This window comes from Haliaeetus leucocephalus, unplaced genomic scaffold (assembly GCF_000737465.1).
Source record: "Haliaeetus leucocephalus isolate CR32 unplaced genomic scaffold, Haliaeetus_leucocephalus-4.0 Scaffold973, whole genome shotgun sequence".
Taxonomy (NCBI): domain Eukaryota; kingdom Metazoa; phylum Chordata; class Aves; order Accipitriformes; family Accipitridae; genus Haliaeetus; species Haliaeetus leucocephalus.
Genome location: NW_010973409.1, coordinates 3,325,010 through 3,344,943, shown reverse-complemented (window position 1 = coordinate 3,344,943; position 19,934 = coordinate 3,325,010). Strand labels below are relative to the sequence as shown.

At 44.8% G+C, this 19,934-nt stretch overlaps 1 protein-coding gene across 8 annotated transcripts; it reads left to right on the top strand.

Annotated features, from left to right (window-relative positions):
- The first annotated feature begins 92 nt into the window (after window positions 1-92).
- On the top strand, window positions 93-16,134 carry RPL15 (ribosomal protein L15). Of its 8 annotated transcripts, none has more exons than XM_010584362.1 (5): window positions 93-173; window positions 1,177-1,361; window positions 2,416-2,552; window positions 4,673-5,015; window positions 16,105-16,134. In XM_010584362.1, the coding sequence occupies exons 2-4, from the start codon at window positions 1,190-1,192 to the stop codon at window positions 4,976-4,978; spliced, it is 615 nt and encodes a 204-aa protein (XP_010582664.1). In that variant the 5' UTR covers window positions 93-173; window positions 1,177-1,189; the 3' UTR covers window positions 4,979-5,015; window positions 16,105-16,134. The 8 variants fall into 8 exon arrangements, with proteins under 8 accessions (XP_010582664.1, XP_010582663.1, XP_010582670.1 ...); XM_010584361.1 differs by lacking the exon at window positions 16,105-16,134 and adding an exon at window positions 5,286-5,341 and having other exon boundaries at window positions 4,673-5,018; XM_010584367.1 differs by having other exon boundaries at window positions 116-173; window positions 1,180-1,361.
- Window positions 16,135-19,934: the final 3,800 nt, after the last annotated feature.

Below are 19,934 nucleotides of genomic sequence, written 5' to 3'. Positions count from 1 at the left end.
GGGGGGCCGGGCAGGGCGGGGCGGGGCGAGAAGGGCGGCCCGGCTCTCCCGCACCACCACCACCCCCGGACTACATTACCCATGAGGCGCCGCTGCCGCCGCCGGAAGCGCGATGCCCCCGCAAGGGGTTGTGGGAAGCAGGCTTCTTCCTTTCCGGTGCTGGGCGCCATCAGGTGAGGGATTGTCTGTGCTCGGCCTTTCCCTCAATCTGGTTCCATCCCGGGCCCGAGGCGGCCATCCGCTCGCCCCGCTGCCGCATCCGTCCGCCGCCACCCTAGCGGGGCGGGGCGGGGCGCGGCTGCTCCCGCGGCATGGGGTCCTCTGCGGCCCGCCGGGAACGCGGCCTGGGCGGGCCGCGGGCCCCGGGAGGGCCGGTGGAGGGCCCGTGGGCTGCGCCTCGTCGGGGCGGTCTGGGCGCCTGGGGTGTGGGGCGGGGAGGGGAGGTGGACACTCGGTCGGACCCAGGGTTGCCCGGTGTGAGCGGAGGACCGCGCACCGCAGCGTAGCGGGTGCAGGGTGATTACAGGCCGCACGTCCTGGTTGGACTCCGGGTTTGCGGTTGGTTTGTGGTGTTTTATGCCACAATGCGATCGTAGAGGAGGGGGAGCTGGGGGTGGCGAGAGCTAGGCCGTAGGTGGGCAGACTTGAAAAATCACACGTGAACTGGGGGGGGGGGTTGTGCAAATAAAATGAGCTGCCTTTTTCCGGTGGTGATTTGGGTGGGGGTTTGATGGAGTTCACTTAAATCTGCTAATTGCTGCAGGTGTGTGAAAGCTCAAAGGTTTTTAGGGGTAATTAAACCATGTTAAGAACGAATACCACTCCACTCACAGTCACATCCTTCTTTAGATTAATATTTACAACTGGTTTCGGATGTTAACTATCGATTTGGGTAGTATCTGACATACACGTCTGAAAATTCCTCAGCTGAGGAGTTCAGCACTTGAGAACATATGAAAAGGAAGAAAATTGCCAAGAATGGTAACTGCCGTGTGTTCTGTTGGGGGCCACCAAGTGTGAGCCGTGTTACCAGGTGAGGCAGTGGTATAAAGAAGCTTGAGAGCACCCTGTGTTTCAGTGGTGTTACGTGTATGGTTTTATGCAGTGTCTCTTTTGAAAGCTGTTCAAATTTGGAATCGGACTTGGTGCACGTTTTTCATTGACTTCTCGATTCAGCAGGTAGACCAACATGGGTGCCTACAAGTACATCCAGGAGCTATGGAGGAAAAAGCAGTCGGATGTGATGCGATTCCTCCTCCGTGTCCGCTGTTGGCAGTATCGCCAGCTGTCTGCCTTGCACCGAGCTCCCCGGCCAACCAGACCAGACAAAGCTCGCAGGCTGGGATATAAGGCCAAGCAAGGTAATGAGACGTAGAGGTGAAGTCCATGTGCTTCGTGATGTCGTGGCCAAGTTTTTATGTCAGCTTCCTTCCTTCCTTATGTGATAGTAGAGCAGCAAAACCTGAAACTTAAATATTCCACAAGAAACTGAAGTGTCTTGCGTGAAACAAACTTATAATATTATGTTAAATTGGTAGTAGTGCCCACCGCCCAAAACCTTACTTCATGGAGTTTTGAGTTCACGCCTTCTGTGGCTGTTTTGGCAGATGGAGATCAAGCAGGCTTTGGCCTTAATTCTTGTTCTTGTGCTGTGTCACTACTGCAGAGCTGACCAGTGCTTTTAGTATCCTAGGTTTTGGGGGGTGTCCTTCCTCTGCCCAGATTTTGTCATGTGTTACTTTGACTGTATTACAGCTGCGTGCACTTGAGTAAGCAAGATGATGTAGTTTGTACTGTCATGAGAAAACAGTTACTGCTCAGTGAAAGAAACTTGGGGAAAGTGGCCATCCATCTGTAACTTGAGCAAATCCTTGAAACAGTTTGTTCACTATGAAAATAAAAAACTAAGAGTCTACGTTTCTGTTACTGTTTGTGAAGTTTGTCTAGCTTCCTCCTTTTTCAGGGATCAGATTTCAGCAAGGTTTGTGGATGGTTGGTGCTTCAGTGCTTTATGAATGTTATGACCAGAATATGGGATTTTAGGTTTGGGGTGGTTGTTTTGTTAGGTGTTTTGGGGTGGGGTTTTTTGTGTTACAACATAGCTGTAGCTGTTCTTAGCGTATTTGGAACTGGAGAGTGGAAAGGTGCCATGAGCTCTGGTTTGCAACTGAAAAATAGTTGTGACAGGACATCACTTCCCTTACTCACTTGTAATGGAAATAACAAAAACGTCTTGTGCTAGCCACCCCCAGTTGTAGATTTTGGTGAAGATTGGTATAGTGACCTAATTTTGCAGGATTTCCTGTAAAGTTTTGGGGTTTGGAAATGCAGTATGGGCATCAAAATTGTATTGCTGTGATCTGCACTTGCTACGTGACAGAATTCTTAAAGTTCCTAAGTCACCATTTCTTTTAGGTTACGTTATCTACCGTGTCCGTGTTCGCCGTGGTGGTCGTAAACGCCCAGTTCCGAAAGGTGCAACCTATGGTAAACCTGTGCATCATGGTGTTAACCAGCTGAAGTTTGCCCGGAGTCTTCAGTCTGTAGCGGAGGTGACTATTCTGGTTGTTGCTCAAAACTTGGCGGTAGGAAGGTTTTAGTCTATAGACAAAAAAAAAAGCCCCAAACAACAGTTTTGTTGATGTGTTGGGTAAGAGATCTTGAATACAGATGGCAGGAAAGCACCAGAATGTCTTGAAAAGCTGTATTGAGACAAATGAAAAAACTGTTCAGACTTTACAAATTGGGTCTGGAGGAAGTACTACTTAGGTGGTTTATTGAAGTTCATAGTGTATGCTTACTTCTAAAGTATGCCACAATATTTGTAATGAAAATTAGACATACAACTAGTATAAACCCCAGTAAAAATAAAGGGTTAGGCATGAGAAGTAAAAATTCAAATATGCGAAGGTGTCTGACTTCACTCATCACTAAATCCCACCGCTGTGTTCCCTGCCATGTTGTATGTATTACCAACTTTAGGTAATGGTCCTTTCACAAAGTATGGATGAGTTCCTGTCTTAAAGTCTGTAGCACCTGTTTGTGTGGTAGCAGTGCTGCACAGTGTACTTAGCTATGTCACAGGATCTGAAAGCAGCATGCCAGAGACAACCTGGTTCTTTGTAAAATACTTTGGTACCTCACAAGCACAAAGATTCGTGGTTGACTTGTTTTTAGGCAAGATGTTGTTACCCGCTGAAATACTCAAAACGGAAACTTTGATGAGATCTTTTAAGTTTCATAACGTCACAGTAGTAGTGTTGAAGAGATGTAGTTCTCGCCTTTTGAAAAAACTCTTTCAGTGGGTTAGAATTAATACCAGTCTGCAGTCTCAAAAAAGAGACATTGTGAAAAAATGGAGACTGTTCATTGCCTTTCCATCTTGAAGCGGAAGACTTTTTTTTTTTTTTTTTTTCTGTTCCCAGGATTTCAAAAATATTCATAAGTGACTTCAGCAAGTTGAATATGGTGGGGGTTTTTCAAAGGAGGAAAAAAACCCCGGTATACGGGACATGCTAATTTAAAAGAAACACAGATGATTTTAAATTAAAAATGCAGTTCTGTGTTTTCAGTGCTCATGGCATGCTCTTCGTATATGCTGTTCCCAGATACCTGATGGCTAATCACATGCTCACTTGTAGTGACAGCTCATGGGCCCTCAGTTTTAGTTTGAAATTTTCTGATTCTAACACACTTTTTCCTGGAAGACTTACATTTTTTAGACAGAAATATTATAGAAATACAAAACCTCGATTGTAGCTACTGTCCGCACATAGAAGCTGGTTGGGGGTGGTTGGTGTTTTAATGTTTAACATACGTGTTGCTCTCACATGGTAGAATAAAACAAGGACTTGAAAGAATTCTATTACATATGCAGAAAACAGTCAAGTAAACTAGCAATAGGTTGGGATTGCACTGGGATAGAAGATGGGTGGGCTCCATGGGTTCATGCTTTCCCACGGTGATGATAAAGTCCTACGATTAAACACACTTTCAGTTTTTTAAATAAGGAGCATTCTTGACGAGAGAGGCAGATGGAGTTGCATAATTGTTATTTTCTGCTTTGTTTTGTTTTCTAAACTAAGACTGCTTCTTTCCAACCACAAGTGAGGGTAGGAATAGCAAGCACTAATATGCTAGCAGTGGAACAAAGACTTGTTACATCAGCTCTTTCTTTTCTTCTATCAGTATGGACTTATTCTCTGCAGAAATGTCTTTCTCCCCTGTAGTTTTGGATGTGTAAATTGATCAGTCTTTCATAACTTCCCACAAAAGATTGTTCCATGGCCCCAAGTGCAGTTTGTGCTCTTCATCTTCATGTTACAATTGTTTTTAACTCTGTATTTACTGATTGGGTGCTTGTGTGTACAAACTAGTTCTTTCTTTTGTCAATCAAGCACCTTCCTCCTTACGTTATTTAAAACCCATTTCATGTAGGAATCCAAACAGCCTTTTTTTCTTTTTCTTTTTTAATACAGTATTCCTTTCAGCTATTACTTTTTCTTGCATCTTTGCAACTGGAAGGGGACCAGTTCTTTTAGGAAGAGAGGGTCTCTCAGGGCAAATAGAAATTTCTAGCACCTACAAAATCTTGAGCTATTTGTACCTCTCTGCATGAATAGTGCCCTGCATCCATGGCTTTACAACCTTTTGCATTTATTTTTTCCTCTAGGAACGTGCTGGCCGTCATTGTGGGGCTCTGAGAGTCTTGAACTCGTATTGGGTTGGTGAAGATTCCACTTACAAGTTTTTTGAAGTGATCCTGATTGATCCCTTCCATAAGACCATCAGGCGCAACCCTGATACCCAGTGGATCACCAAGCCCGTCCACAAGCACAGAGAGATGCGTGGGCTGACGTCAGCCGGGCGGAAGAGTCGTGGTCTTGGCAAGGGCCACAAATTCCACCACACCATTGGTGGCTCACGTCGTGCTGCCTGGAGAAGACGCAATACCCTGCAACTGCACCGTTACCGTTAATTCTTGTAAATGTAACAATCTAATAAAGCTGATGCGGGTTGTTGAATTTACCAAGTGCTTCTGCTGCTTCTTGGTTTATGTGGAGAAGTGTAGAATTCTCCAGGATTTCAGTTGTTTCCATATTTTCAAAGGCTTTTGAAAATGTAATTTGATATTTGTGAAGATTGTAGGCCCCAAGCATAGAGTTCTGTGGTGGATTTCACTTTTGATAAGACTCAAAAGACATGTGCCGCGTGAATTGAAAGCCTAATGGCTAGTCCATGTTCTTTTTTCTGTTGGTCTGAGTATACTTCTTCACTGTCTGTAGGTCAGGGTCTCTGTCTCCTGTGCTTAGACTGAAGGCCAGCTTTGATCTTGTGCAATGAGATGTAAACTGAAAGTGCTAGTTTATTTTTTTTATAGGTGATTAAATACTAATGCAATTTTATTTTTCAAGTTCTGTTTTTTTGTATGTCTTCAGTGTGAAACCAGCTCTTGAGCCTGTGCTATCTGCAAACGTTGGCTAAATCAACTAAGCACAGAATAGAAAGGTAAGGCTTGCTCTGATCATTAAAGTGCACAGTATTTTAAATACAGACACTTCACAAAGAACTATACATACAGTGTTTTAGGTTGAATAATAAAATATTGACTGTAGAGTAGGTATTAATTTGTGCAAGATTGCAGGCTGTTTGTTTTTCAGCAAAGAGTGTTTCTTGGATCTGTCTTTTGATACCGAGCAGAGAGCATTTCTGTCATGTTGAAGAGCTGCATTCTTGATTTACTCTGCATGGTTAGGTGGTAGAAATAATCACATTTGGATGACAGACAGTTATAGATGCATGTATTTTAGGCTATATTTTGTGAAATTAGTGTGACCTTTCAGCATGAAGTCAACTTGCATGTAAACGCTGAGAGGAGAATAACTGCAACTTCTGGTAAATTAGCTGCATGGCTATCCTAGCTTCCACAGATTTCGTACAACATCCATCGGATAGTGATAGGAAAAGGTATTGATAGAAGGCCCAAGAAGTGGCTGTGTCTTCCTGGAGCTTCAACATGGGATGTGGAAAGATTTGGGAAAAAAAAAAAAAGTGCTGGGACTGAAATGTCCCAAGTTTTGCCCTTCAACTGAGAAATGAACTTACTTTGCTGTTTAAGTTCTTAGAGGAGGATGGTAGTCTGAAGAAGAAACTTTTTGGCAGTGTGTTCTTCAAGCCAGGACGAACAGCTCAAGGAGGCAATCCTTTCATGACATGTTTTGTTTGGCTCAAACAAGAAAAAATTCAAAAGGAATCTTCTCTTAAAAAGTGCTGTCTGGTGCTCTAACGAAGGGAGATTTTTTTTTTTAACCTTGTGAAGTATCACTAGTATCCTTGAAAGCAGCTCCTGTGATGGTGTAGGACAGGAAGTTCCTAGGAGCAAATTTGGTGAATGAGGCCTCCCTGGAGCATGGAGGGGGTTACTGTAGAGAGGGGGCTGATCTTTGCCTTTTGTAGATTTAAGGGCTTAAGGTGGTGCCAGTATAGCCAATGTGTCAGTTTCTTTTAAGGTACCAACTTTGATTATGCTGTACCAGGTTTTGTTAAGCTGTCTAGGACCCTTGCCATTGATGGGGGAAGGTGATAGCAGGTGACTGGGCCATCAGCACTAATGCTGTGTCCTTTGCCAGGGTTCAAAACTTCTAGCATGTGGGGGCTGTCTTCAGTGAGACTTGCCTAAGGTTTCCCCTCGTGGTCCTTTATGTAGCTTTTTGAACTTTAAAATAGGGAGAGGGAAATACTGTCCCCTCCAAAGTTTATTGAAAGCTACTGATGAAAGTGTATCTAAGAAGGCATGGTATGTATCAGACTAGCTAAGGAAGTTGAAGCAGATGGTAGTGTCTTCAAGGAGAGTTGTGGGCATGTATGGCTAATCCCAAGTCTTTGGAAAATCAGATTGCCTTAGCATCTTCTCACACTAGAAGGGTCTTGCACTCTTAAAAAGTGTTTTGGGTTGGAAGGAGGGGAAATGGCAGTGCAGTATTTGTGTGAAGAGGAAAGGCAAATGATCTTTATTAAAATCTATTTTTAAAAGACAAAACATTGAGGAAAAACTTCTTTCTTTGGGGTTGTTAGCTTGGGAAACCAGGCTTAGAGAGAGGTTATGTGACCTGCTTTTCGTACTTGATTTTTGAACCTGTTGTGCAAGGTCAACAGATTGTAAGTCTGTGTTCCTTACGAGTTTGGTGAAAATCGGTCATCTGAGACTGTGGTCCTAGTGAGAGGCTGTTACTTGAATTCAACCCTCCTTGTACACCAAGTCTGCCTGAAACGCGGATACTAAGCTATAGCTGAAGGAGGGCAGGGGGAGGGAAGAGGAAGCATCAGGAATTTCACTAGTGAAGTTTATTAAGACACGAAGGAATCCAGTAATCTGTTTCCAAGGCATCTGCTTGGCTCTGCTTGCAGGACTGATTATTCCTCAGTCTGAACGGGCATGTTTTAGATGTAATTAAAAAAGCTGTCTGGTTCCTAGGCAAGACAAAATGAGTACCACAGTTAAACTGCAGAGAGACGGGGCTGTACAGTACCAGCCTATTTCAGCCTGGTATCAGGTGCTGTTGAAAATAGTTGATTGTAAGCTTTTACTAGGCTGGACTTCACTTTTGTGCCTAGATTAACTAACCGCTTAGCCTTTGGTAGAAGGTGAGGGCCTGGCAAGTAACTCAGCCCCTCTTAGAAACTAACTGTCCTCCTGGGAGGTGGGATGTGTAAAAACAGATTGTGTGATTTAGCATGTTCTTTAAATAAGCAAGTAGTAAACTCCCTTCCCACGTAGCTAATAGAAGTGCTCATTACTTGGCAGCACTAGCTAAGTTGAAAAGTACAGACTTGCTAATCAACAGCAAGTGTAATTGTTTCCTTACATTGTCTCCGAAGCATTGGGAGTTTCTGCAAGGCAGCTGTGTGCTGCAGGGTGAGGGACACCAGTGTGCTGCCTGTGGTAGGCACAGATGCTGATGGAGGGGGCAGTTTGCTCCTTCCTTGCAGCAGAAGGTCACTGAATGTCACTGGTGATTTTGGGGGGGTCTTAGAATGGAGTTAATTGGCAATGGAGGAGAGTAACAGTTTGACTTGCTCACTTATCTCTGTCCTTGTAATGCAGCAGTTGTTCGCTAGCCTTGACCTAGTGAGGAAAGTGACTGCATGTGAACAGCCCTGTCCAGCTAATGAATTAAAAAGCTAGACTCTAAAAATAGAGCCTGATTTCTACTCTTTCATCTACTCACTCTCCAAGATGGGAAAAACCACCATCTTTTTTGCCCTTGTATGGCTCTCTTCTTTTGCAGCACACACAGGTCTAGTTCTGAGAGTATCAAGCCAAAATACTCAGAGTGATGGAAACACTGCTTCAGCCACAAAAAAGCAATTTGGATTTGAATTGGACACTTTTCTGGGGCTTTGAGCAACCACCAACTTTTTGATCCAGTCCTTTTCAAGTAATTGTTTGAAATGTGAAGCTGTGTAAAAGGATGGAGAGCCTGTGGGTAGTACTCTTCATGTGTCAAGGTTCTGAATCAGCCTCAGTTTAATAATTACACACAGAGTGTTTAGATTGCAAAGTCTAGCTCCCTAAAGTTAAGAAGTGCCTGAGCCTGCTTACACAACCTTTAATTCAGTGGCTATTCTGCTCTTACCTAACATGCCAGAAGAGGCCTGTGGCAAAGCCAGGATTGGAACCCAGTTCTTCTGGGCCCCTTGTCAGTGCCTGAAATTTAAGAAAGCATGCTTTTCTTTGGTATCAAGTGATGTTCAATGATATCGTGTAATTAAAGGCTCTTATGTAATGAAGATGACAGTTAATCTCATTAAATACTGTCAACTCTCCATCATTCAGGGGAACGGAGAGCTGGGGTATCCTGGAGATCAGGGAGCTCAGTGGGAGCAGATGAGTGATTAAATTAAGCCTGACTCTCTTAAGATCAATGCTGGCTGAGGTTGCTCTCTCAGAGGGAAGGTAGCCCCCTTCTGAGCCTGCTCAGGTCTCCCTGTGTTGCCTTCCGGGTACCAGGCTTCAGAAAGACCCTTGCTGGTTCGCGTGTTGGACCCTAGCTGGCTCCTTAGGGGTTACGCAGCCTGTGTCTTGTTGCGAAAGGGCTGTGGAGGCAGACGTCTGGGCCCGAGCTGACTGTCCATGTGCAAGCTGAGAAGTTCCCTTGGAAACACAAGAATCAAGAGGCGCATTGAAGGAAAAAAAGGAGAAGAAAAAAGAAGAGGACAAGTCAGCCGACTTCCAGCGGGGCTTGTTAGTACGCTGGTGCTGCCCGGTGACAGGAACGTGTTGCAGAGGAGCCGGCTGCAGCTAGCCAGGGTTCATCGGCCAGGTTTGCGTGGCACGGTCCCCGCAGCATAAACCTGGCTGGACCCAAGTCCCCTCAGCACACAGCTAGCTCCGCGTGCCCCTGTCTCCGGAGTCAATCTGCAACCCCGACAGACCGGGCAGCGGCCACGCTTCCCCGAACCCAGAGCAGAAGGACCGTTCTCCGTTGGTGCTGTGAACAGTAGGCTGGGAAAGGACCAGGTCCAGCGCTCAAGCCCTCCATCTTCCAGGCCTCATCACCAGGCTGCGTGTCAATAGCCGGAACAGCAGGCAGAAACCAAGACCCTGTTATGCTCTGCGTTGTGTTCATGTGTGTAACGAAAATGAGTCGCCATCCCCAGAGAGCTCATATGCCAAGTGGAGGAAGTAGCTCATTAGTCTGGTGTTCGCTCATTCATTTATTCATACATTTTTCTTCCAGCATTGTTTTTCTGTGACTAACAAGCAATTATTTGAACCCTTTCCTTGTATGAGAATCGCTGCCCTTCAACTCATCTGCTGTTACGATCCACCTGCCTCTCTCATGGGTTTCGTGATTAGTCAGATGAGTTTAGATAGCAAGTTACGCAACCTTTATAAAGAACGTGTTCTGAGCTTTGTGTTTTCAGTTCATTCAGAGCTATGTATAAAAATGTTGTCTTACAAGTTGCTATGTTGTTTGCAACTATTTGGAAAGCAGTTTTGTCAATGCATAGTTAAGCAAAGTCATAGTAAAGCTTTTAATTAAAACAGAAAATTTCATTTTTTCACTTTGTTTACAAGTTATTGCTACAGGTGTTGATGGAGAACATAGAACATCTGCTTACAATCTTTTTAACAGAAGAAGACACAAAGTAAGATTCAGCTACACAAGAAAAGTCAAGGACATATATAAACCAGTTTAAATATTTATAAATTTAGAAAAAGGTGGGAATAAAAGGATTCTTGATTTTTTTTTTAATAGATTAATACATACATTATTTATACAAAATACATGATTCGGTTGGTTCTATTAAATCTGGAGAATCTAGTTCCCAATCCTAGTGTGTAGGTAGTTTTATTTTTGATAGATGCCTGGTTGTCCATTCTTAACAGAGGGAGACTAAAAACTAATATGAACTGATAGTGGGATACTAAGTTTTTCATGTTAACGCCAATGATTTGTACTGGGAAGATGATTGCTGCCCTTTATGTGTGATACATGTTTTAGATTATACTTGCTGTTTAGGTTTTGGGCCCTGTTTTACCCAAACAGCAATTTTAAAGCAACAGTTATACCATATCCATGGGAAACACAAAATAAATTAATTGCTATAATGGGTTACACTGGAAACCCAGTTCTTAGATTTATGATTTATATTGCTGAGAAGGAAAAAAGGAGAAAAGAAAACAACCCACTGTGAACAACTGAATCACTGTTCTGACTCCTGAGGCTAAATAAAAAACTCCACTATGGTTATTATTTTCACTTGCTAGTTTAATAAAAAATACAAGAATCATAAAACTATGGAAAACGTGGCAAACATGAGTTCTATTTTCTCCAGTGATGGTCCCATCTGTTTAGAACAGAAAACTTTAAAATACCTCTCTGATAAACGATCTTGCCATTCTGGCAATATTCTGAAGTTTTAATTTATTTTAAGAAAAATAATTTTAAAATAAGGAAATAAGAGATTTGTTTTGAACCTGAATAATTATTTTAGCCAAATTATGACTGTGGAAATGAATGCAGAACTGAAATTCTGTCCAGATCATAATGAATACTGAAACTTGATGGGTTTTGCAGGTTTTGCAAATTGTCCTAAAATCATATGAATTGCATTTAAGTTTGAATATTGAATTCTATGGTCCTTTCATAGAAACTTTGTAATAGTAGTAAAGGCTGAAGCAATTTTGTCATATGCAGAGGAGTGAGACGGAGAAGCAGGGAAGTGATTACCTTCCATCTTTCCCCCCTTTGGCCCCTGCAGTGGTAACCCTGGACCAGCTTTCTTGGCACCTACTGGCCAACCCAAGCTGACCCATCTTGTTTCTCCTGGGTTTATTACAGCCCTGTGCAACAGGCTACTGCTTGCTGCTGACTCGGTTCTTTTTGTTGTTGTTGTTGTTGTTGTTCAATAGGAGTGAGATTGCCAAAGTTGTAGTCATTTGGGTTTGTGAAAAATGAGCTTCTCAGCTTTGCGTGCCAACACTGTTGTCAGAAGAGCTGACTCCAGCTGTCTGTCGGGCACAGTGGAGAGGAGGAGAGGTGGGAGAGCAGTAGGTCTAAGCTGGCCAGCTCTGAGGTGGGAAACTTCCTAATTCAAAGATAGATCTAGTGTAATGTGTCCTGCTGAGATCCATGACTGAGGACCGGATTAAGACTTGGCATTGCCTCAAAGGGGAAAAAAAATTTTAAAAGTGTGAGCTAATCAAGCCCCTGGCTCTGGTGACAGGAGCGGGGATATGGCATTCAGCAGTGCCTGCCTCCCACCACATGAATGGCCGTGCAGGGCCAGCCCAGAGGTCTAATGGGCACAGCATCCACTTTTGACAGGAACCAGCGATGGGTGTTTGGAGAAAGGCTGCTGAGCACAGAGCAAGTCCAGCCCCACATGTCGCATCTCCAGTTCTCTGAAGAGCGGGGTAAGGATTCCCTCACACCGTGGTTGCCCTCGGACTGTCCTGCTCAGTAACTGCAGTGGGACCTGTGTGCCAACAGCCACCCCAGACAACTGCAAGCTGTGACATCCAGAGCTAGCTGGGAACTCCCACGGGGCTTCTGGCTCCGCAGGAACGCGGGCTGGATCCGTACGCGGGATGGCATCTGAAAGTAGATAAAGAGAAAATGATTGCCTTGACTCATAGGTGCCTCCTGTAATTTGAAATGGGAAGTGGAAATAGAACCTGTTGTGATGGTTGATGCTCCTGGAAGCTCACTGAACCAGAGACTTTCCAGATGACTCAGAGCAAGACGGTTGTTCACTGAGAACTGCTGTATCAAGGATTTGGCAGGATTATATAACAAGCAGTTGTCCTTCACCGCTGATAATGTGCCTTCTCTGCAAGATTGATGCTTACAATTGACCAGTTTTGAGGAACTGCAATAAAACAAAATGGCAAGTGCCTGGAGGCATTTTCAGGATGCAGCTGAGCTCCTGCCAGGAACAGACCTATTACTTGTTTCTAGACATTGTGCTACAGTTGTTCAGGAAGAGAAGATAAAATTTCACTGCTAGCCTCAGAATGCCACTCATTCCTTTGCAGTGGTCCCGTTTAGGTTGTGTTTAACGTGGCGTACCTTGCTCTGTTTAGCAAAACCACTAAAACTAGTTGTGGAGAATGTGCCTCTTCGCAGTTAAAATGTCTAAGGTTCAGAGAGTGGTCTTTTTGCTTTTTGGGAGCTGGGGCAAAGCTGGCTTCTTTTGTGTGCTTGAATTTTGCTATGTCTCTTTCAGTGCCCCTCCTGGAAAAGTTTGTACTGGATTGAGCGTTAGTGAAAATTGTCAGTGTTTGTAGCTGGAGGTTAAGAAGATCCTTTCTATCCTCAAAAAAAGTGTTTGCATTCTCCCAGTTCAGAAAAAAAAACAGAAGAAACAGGAATGCTCCTTTTTCTTAATGTCCAGTATCACCTTTTGGAGAAGATAATTGATTGTGGCAGGGAGTTCCAAGAGTATTTTCAGTCCTTGGAGCTGTGTCTGAGACCCTAGCTGGGAGTTGCATGTATTCACTGATGTTCATGTAACAACAGATGAAGTGACCAGGATGATTTTGATAAAATTTTAAGTGCCTCAGCAGAAGGTTTTGTTGGTTTGCTCATGATCACTAGAAGGAATGAAAGAATTTGCTTCATTCCTTCTTAATTGTAATGGTTTAGAGCTGAAAGTTCTTACTCTGACTTACTGTACAGAGCCATTTTTGCTGCGCGTGAAGCTGGCAGCTGAATCTGACTAAATGCATGTCTGCCTTTATTCACGAGGCTGATAATATCCAGCTCTGTTTCCATCACATCAGATATGAATGGTCCCTTAATAGGAATATCATTGTGTCAGGAGTAATCTGGGCAAGTCACTGAGGCATAACACAGGCCCAAGATTCAGGACAGCCAGAGAGGTCAGTATTTCCACCGCTTGTACAGTGCCAAAACTACAAGCGTAGATTAGTTTGCATCCACTGCAATGTTTGTATCCTGAGATATCCCACAAACATATTTCTAAGACCCTATGAACATAATTTGGATCTTACACTGGTGTTACTGGATTATAACTCTTTTGCTTTCAATCAAGTTATTCCAGATTTATCTGGAATCTGAGTTATTTTAAGAAGCATTGTGTATTTGCAAAATAGTTTGAATACCTCAGGTTTGTTTCTAGCAAGCTTTCATTCTTGCTGCCAATGCGTTGCATATGATTTTGTGAGAGAAACTACATTTGTTTTAACAGTTAAATTTTTATAGCTGGAAGCAATTTTCTTTAGTGTAACATTTCAGAAGCCCTTTATGGCTAGCGATATTTCATTGAATGCCTGAAGATTGAGACCTACTGCATGACTTTATCATGTATAAAGCTTATTATCTGACATAATTTGGTGCATAGCAGGCTTATTTATTTAAAAGGTCACACAACCATATTTCACTACTGGTAATGGCATTTTTATCCATTTAATAGGTTTATCCTAAAGCATATTTATTCCTAATGCATTTTATTCTGCAGCCAGTTAATAACTTTAACTCTTTGGGCTCCTAGCAGAATAGAGAAGCCAGCATTTCGGAACAAGAAGTTGCCCACCTGGGCCTAATCCAGGAGGACACAAGGTCTGATACGGTGTTCCACATATCATCTCCTGATACAATTCCGCACCTTGAAGCATAGGCCTTAAATCAGCTTTTGACCTCCAAGTCAGCCAGGGTGAGACAACGATCGGGGAAAAAACCCACTGTGTTATATAGAGCTGCTGAAAGTCTGAGGCTGTCCTGGCTCTTAAATTGCTAGCTATCCTTTGGGTAGTTACAGGTAATAATCCTTAGGGCCAAAATATGTTTTGGTTTATTACCCAGAGAAATTTTACTGATCTGAATATAATTGCCTTTGTTTTGCCTGGATGTAAAAAGATGGTCCTCTCTCTTGGGGCCAATGCACAGGGACCAATGGCATCTGTAAGGAAAGGCTGTTCATTTTCTACCATCTTGGGCTATTTAGGGCCCAGATGCAGGTGGCATTTGCCTCTGTTCATGACTGAGCTGAGTTTTCCCTGGGATTTTCCTTGTAAAATATGCCAGTAATCACAATAAGCTTGTGCTGCTCCAGAGGAGAGAAGCAAGGGCGATATGCAAAACCTTGCAAGAGCTGTGGGTGACATTTCTGACTTTGTGTCCCCTCCATACAACCTGCAGAGTTTTCCCAAGAGGAGGAGAAGGTGTCATTTGCATCTCAGCTCTGCCCAGGACTGAGCTTTGTGTTTGTGTCACACTACATCCCTCCAAGGATTAACATAGTTTACAAAGAGAAAAAGCAAACTGGATATTTATGTTTTGGTGGCCCGGAGGGTTCAGAAGGGAAAAGGTGGAGCCGAGCTACATGACTTCTGAAGCAATGGGTTTGATCCGGTGACAGCAATGCCTACCACACTGGGAATGTCCTGGCCAGCACTGTGCCAGCGTCACACAATGCCAACATGATCGCTGGCAGCCTGCAGCTTAGCTAACTTCCTAGTGAGCATCAGTGCTTTGAAATAAGATGCTCTGTAGGACACTGTAATATAAAAGAGTTTGAAAAAGGCAGAAGAAAATCCAGTCTTAGAAGGATGTTTATTACAAAAGACACCAGAAGGAGAAAGGCGGTTGCCCCTGGTGGGGAGAAGGGACTGGCAGCTGCCAAGAGCGAAAGGCAGCAGTTGTCTGCTGACTGTGCCTTCAATACAACACTGCTGATGTCTTCTCCGAGACAGTACAACGTGTCGTTAGAAATCACCTGTAGTTCAGTCATGTCAGTCTCGGTGTTTCAGTGAAAGCAAAGGGTAGCTCTTGGTGCATCCTTTGCACAATCCTTTCTGCTTCTCTCCCTAAAATCACGATTGGCCCAATCAAGAAATAAATATTCTCATCTTTGTTTCATTAACTGATGATTTTATTTCTGGATAAATAGATGATGTACCAGCAGATTAAGTAACTTCTGGCACAAAAAGGAAAAGGTGGGCAGTGATATTACTGCCATATAATATAGGCTTAATTAATGCAAGATTAATGCTTTGTCTTTCTGGACCAAAGGTCCAAGTCCTTACCTTCTATTAAAATCTGCAAGGGCAGCTGAGGCTAGTTGTAATATGTCACTATTGCATGAGGTTATTGCCCATCATTTTGACCAGCCTAGGCCACTTTTATTACCAATTTATGTGAATAAAAAGCACACCTGCAATAACACTGGGTAAGAGAGAAAAGCAGCGGTGTTACGTGCTTCAGGCCATAAACTGACTGCTAAAGAGCTGAATCAGGAAGCAAGTTACCCTATGGGCAAGTTAGTATATAACTGTCTGTTATGAGCTTTTATATCTTCCTCCAAGGCTCTGATACTTGGCACTGAGAGACAGGATGTGAGCGAGGGGGAACAGTTTGTGAGCCAGCTCCTCTGTTTCGGTTATACTTAGCTCCGTGACTACACCGCTCCCGGTACCTAAGCTAGTTGCATTCGTGTCATGTAGGCATGCCCTTAATGGGTAGGCTTTAAATGATTCTATATTTAGCTTTTGCTTCTTCCTAAAGCGTTCTGCACACATTCAGCCTATGAAGGGATGTGATGACAAGCTAAAGACCTCTGGGACCTCCTTATCAGGATTTCTCTTCAACAGAGAGAAAAAAAAAAGTGCAACAATCTGAAGAGTTAGATACATATGTGAAATAGAAATGGAGAATAAGTAGGGCAAGGGGTCAGAAAACACCGCGTAGGGCTTGACCCAAGCCGACTCTGATCGATAGAAAAATTTCCACTGGCTTCCAGAGGCTGAGATTAGTTAGATGAGTTATTGCTATTTATATCATGTAATGTAGGAAAGAAGTCACGGTTATAGCTATCATTATAATGACTTTTAGAGGGCAATATTTAAGCTAGCAACTGAAGATAGCAAGTAAATCTTTGCTTTAAAGAAGCTGGAAATGCAAGGATAGGTTTGAAATCAGTTGCCTCACCTAAGAGAAGTGTACTTGTATGAACTAGTTCCACCTGCAGTTGTGGACCACAAATTATTCGGGACAGACATTACTGAGGGTTTTGGAAGGATCTCTTCAAACAGGCTGACTGGACAGAAAAACAGTGACAAAGTATTTTATATGGGGGGGAAATAACTTTCATTATATGTAAACCATCGTAAGCTGTAAATGACCAGGGAAGAGAACTTGGACTCACTGTAGATCTGTGCAAATGCCAGCATTGTTCCGAGCATCAGTCAGACAAATAAGATGTTAAGGAATTTTTTCCTGAGGTAATAAGGAACAAAGAAACAGAAAACATGAGGAGCTGTTGGGGCATGAAAAAATGCTGCTCCTTGGCACTCTTCATGTAAACAAATTTTTTCTCTTTGCAAAGTATATGTTTGAGGGTCAAATTAATATTATTGTAAATGTGCCAGGCGCTGAAGAAATCCAACTCGTCCAAAAGCAGACAAATGCCTGCTGGTGGAAACTCCTACGTTCCTGGCTGGTGTGTGGATGTTTACTGGGATTAGGAGGGCCTCTCTGCAGGGACAGACAGGTGCAGGCATTCTGTCCCGACCTGAGCAACCACCAGCATTTCAGGCCTGAGGAAAAAGAGTCATCCGTCTCCACATACCTCTGGTGAGGTGGCCAAAGTGCATCCTGTCCCACCATGCAGCTATCAACTGCGCTTAACAGTTAAGTCAGCATTAGTTGCTGCAACACTGTTGTGCCGTCTCCCATCCAGAGTAGGAGAGTCTGTAGCACAGGTGGGAGTCAGTCTGCAACCTCTGGAATTTAAACATGCAGATTTAGCTGCTCCACTTGTGTCAGGTGGGAGGAAAGGGGGAGGGGGAATACTTGTGTGCCGTCCCAGGAGTGGGAAGGGGGTTGTAGAAGCTTTCTGTCCCATTTTCTGTGCTTTTTCCCCTCTTCTGCCCCTTCACACAAGTCTTCTGCAGAGAGCAGCACCCTCAGTGAACAGGGGCTGAAGGATTCAGAGGGCTGACCAAACATATGGATTCCCAATTGCTCTTCAGGTGGTCATCCTAGTGCCTGTCTGACTGTCAGGTTGGAGACGTGCCACGCCACTGTGAATGCCAGCAGCACACTGCCTCTCCATAATGCCAGGGTTGGTTTTGCCCTTCATGGAGGGGTGAACAACACGTAGGGAATCACATCTCCTCATGGGCATCAGGGATTACCCACTGAGCATCACATCTTGAAGGGAATGTTACTTGCAGCTCAGCAAGTAACGCTAGAGCTTTAGCAGCCAAGCTAGGGTCAAAGAGAAGCCCCTCAAGAAGCAGCCCAGGCACCATGACTTGCTTAGCACCCAGAGCCACAGGTTATTATGCTAGGTGTTTGTATGGGTTTGGAAGAGGTAGGTGGAAAGAGGCTCCAAGAAAAAATTGGCTCCCATATTGCAACCCATCGGCAGAGCGTTGTCTTCCCCCAGGCTACAGGGCAGAATAAAAACCTTGACGCTTGCTAAGAAAGTTTTCTCCTCCAAACACTGAAGTGCCTCTCATGGACTACTGTGGCAGTCCATACCTTTGTGCTGACGAGCAGACCTACAGCACAGGAGTGGACAGGGCCATTCCTGAGATCTTCTCCATTAGGAACTCCAGGATGGGAGTTATACTGGTTGCACCGCCCCATGGCTACCCACAGCCAGCTCTACCTGCTGGACCTTCTCAGGAAACACACCTTTTGGCTTCCTCTGATGTTGTGGACAAGGAGCCTGAGTGGAAGGCTGGGTAGTGGGCCCATTACTTGCTTTTGCCATACTCCATTCCTAACAGAAGTGCTTGGCTATTGCAACCCACCTGTGTGTGTAGCCACATCAGGGGAGGACCCAGAGAGGACATAGTACTGGAGCACAGGGAGCCATCCAAGGTCATTAAGGAAGGGGTTGATCTGAGATACGAGAGAGAAAGAAAATAAAGGCTTTCTTGAAGATGGGTGAGAGGTGGCTCCAGGGCTGCAAAGTGCAGTGCCAGGGGCAAGAGCAGGCTGAAACTGCTATAATGATCCCCGAGAGTCTCAAAAGCAAATGGTAGAAGATACTAGAGGCTAGGATCCCTCTGGGAGGGGCAAAGTCCTGTCCCGGTGGTAAATAGGAGAGACTGAGATTGGGAGCAATAGCGTGATGGCCTCTCCCTACGGCATCCTACAGAGCTGTGTACGTTGCCTTTCCCATTTGTCCCGCCAGGCAGGAGCAGCAGCATTTGTCCTTGCCCACAAAGGAAGTGGAGGAGCAGTCCTTCCCTTTATTGGCCACTCTCAGGAATGGAGTCCACGGACCTGAAGAACCTGGAGCCTCCCTTGAGCACCACAGACTGCCTGCAGGCCAGGTGGACCTTTGGTCCGAGTGCCAGTGCCTGCATACTCATCTCCGAGCGCTTCCACCACTACCTGCAGATTGAAGTCTCCTCCCGCCTCATCCAACAGCAAGAGCTCGAGTTCTGTAGTTTTTTTTAGTAGTCGCAGTGAACATCTGGGGTTGGTAACCCACTGGTTAGTACATACCACATAAGCATCGTGTCTAAACCTTAATGCCTTGCCAAAATCCAAAAATAACAACACAAAAAAAAAATCCCAGAGACAGAGAATGCACGGGCAGAGAGTACTTGCTCTGCTGTTGTCCCTGATGTTTAGCTTGGTTTCCTAGGAGAATCTGATTTATACACTACCTTCTCCTTTGGGTTTGTTGTCCAGTTTCAGCTGTCGAGAGGCTTGACATGGCAGGCCACGCTAATCTCAAATACACCAGATTTGTGCTCGGTCCACGAAGACCAGCAGCCACGTGGAAGAGCAAGACAGACCCAGCCAGGTGCCCTGAGCACGGGAAGGGAGGGTGGGACGTTGTGGCCCGTACCTGGCCGTCCCCAGGGCAGGCAGCACCGCTTGGCCGCCAGCCGAGCAGGCCGGGGCAGTGCGAGCGAGCCAGAGGGCAACGCGGCAGGGCTTAGGAAACGTGGTTTGGAGCCGGTATGAGGAGGAGAACCGGGAATGTGAGGAGAACAAGAAAGTTTTGCTGTAGGAAACGAGGGCTGGGGGCTGGACGGCCTGGAGATGGCAGTGGGGGCTGCCTGTGGACCAAGAAGAAAGCTGGATGCTTCCCGGCCGCTCGGCCACGGGTGGAAAAACAGGAAAACTCACCCGTTTACCTTATTCGAGAAGTGAGGAAGCTCGCCCAAACTGACCTGTTTACCTCATTCGAGAAGAGAGGAAACTCACCCAAATTAGGAGGTGGTAAACTACATTTAGCTGCGTTTAACCTCTGCTCGTTAGCCTCATTTAACCCCGCTGCCTCCCTCTCATCCTGGAGGTCGAAATACACCGTGACGCGACGCGTCTCCTTCTGCCTCCCGGAGGGCCGAGGCAGGACGGAGCTTCATTTTGGGCTCTGCCTTCACTTAACGGAGAGCGTACCCCCCCTTTTGTTGTCGTGGCGGGGCCTTTTTTTTT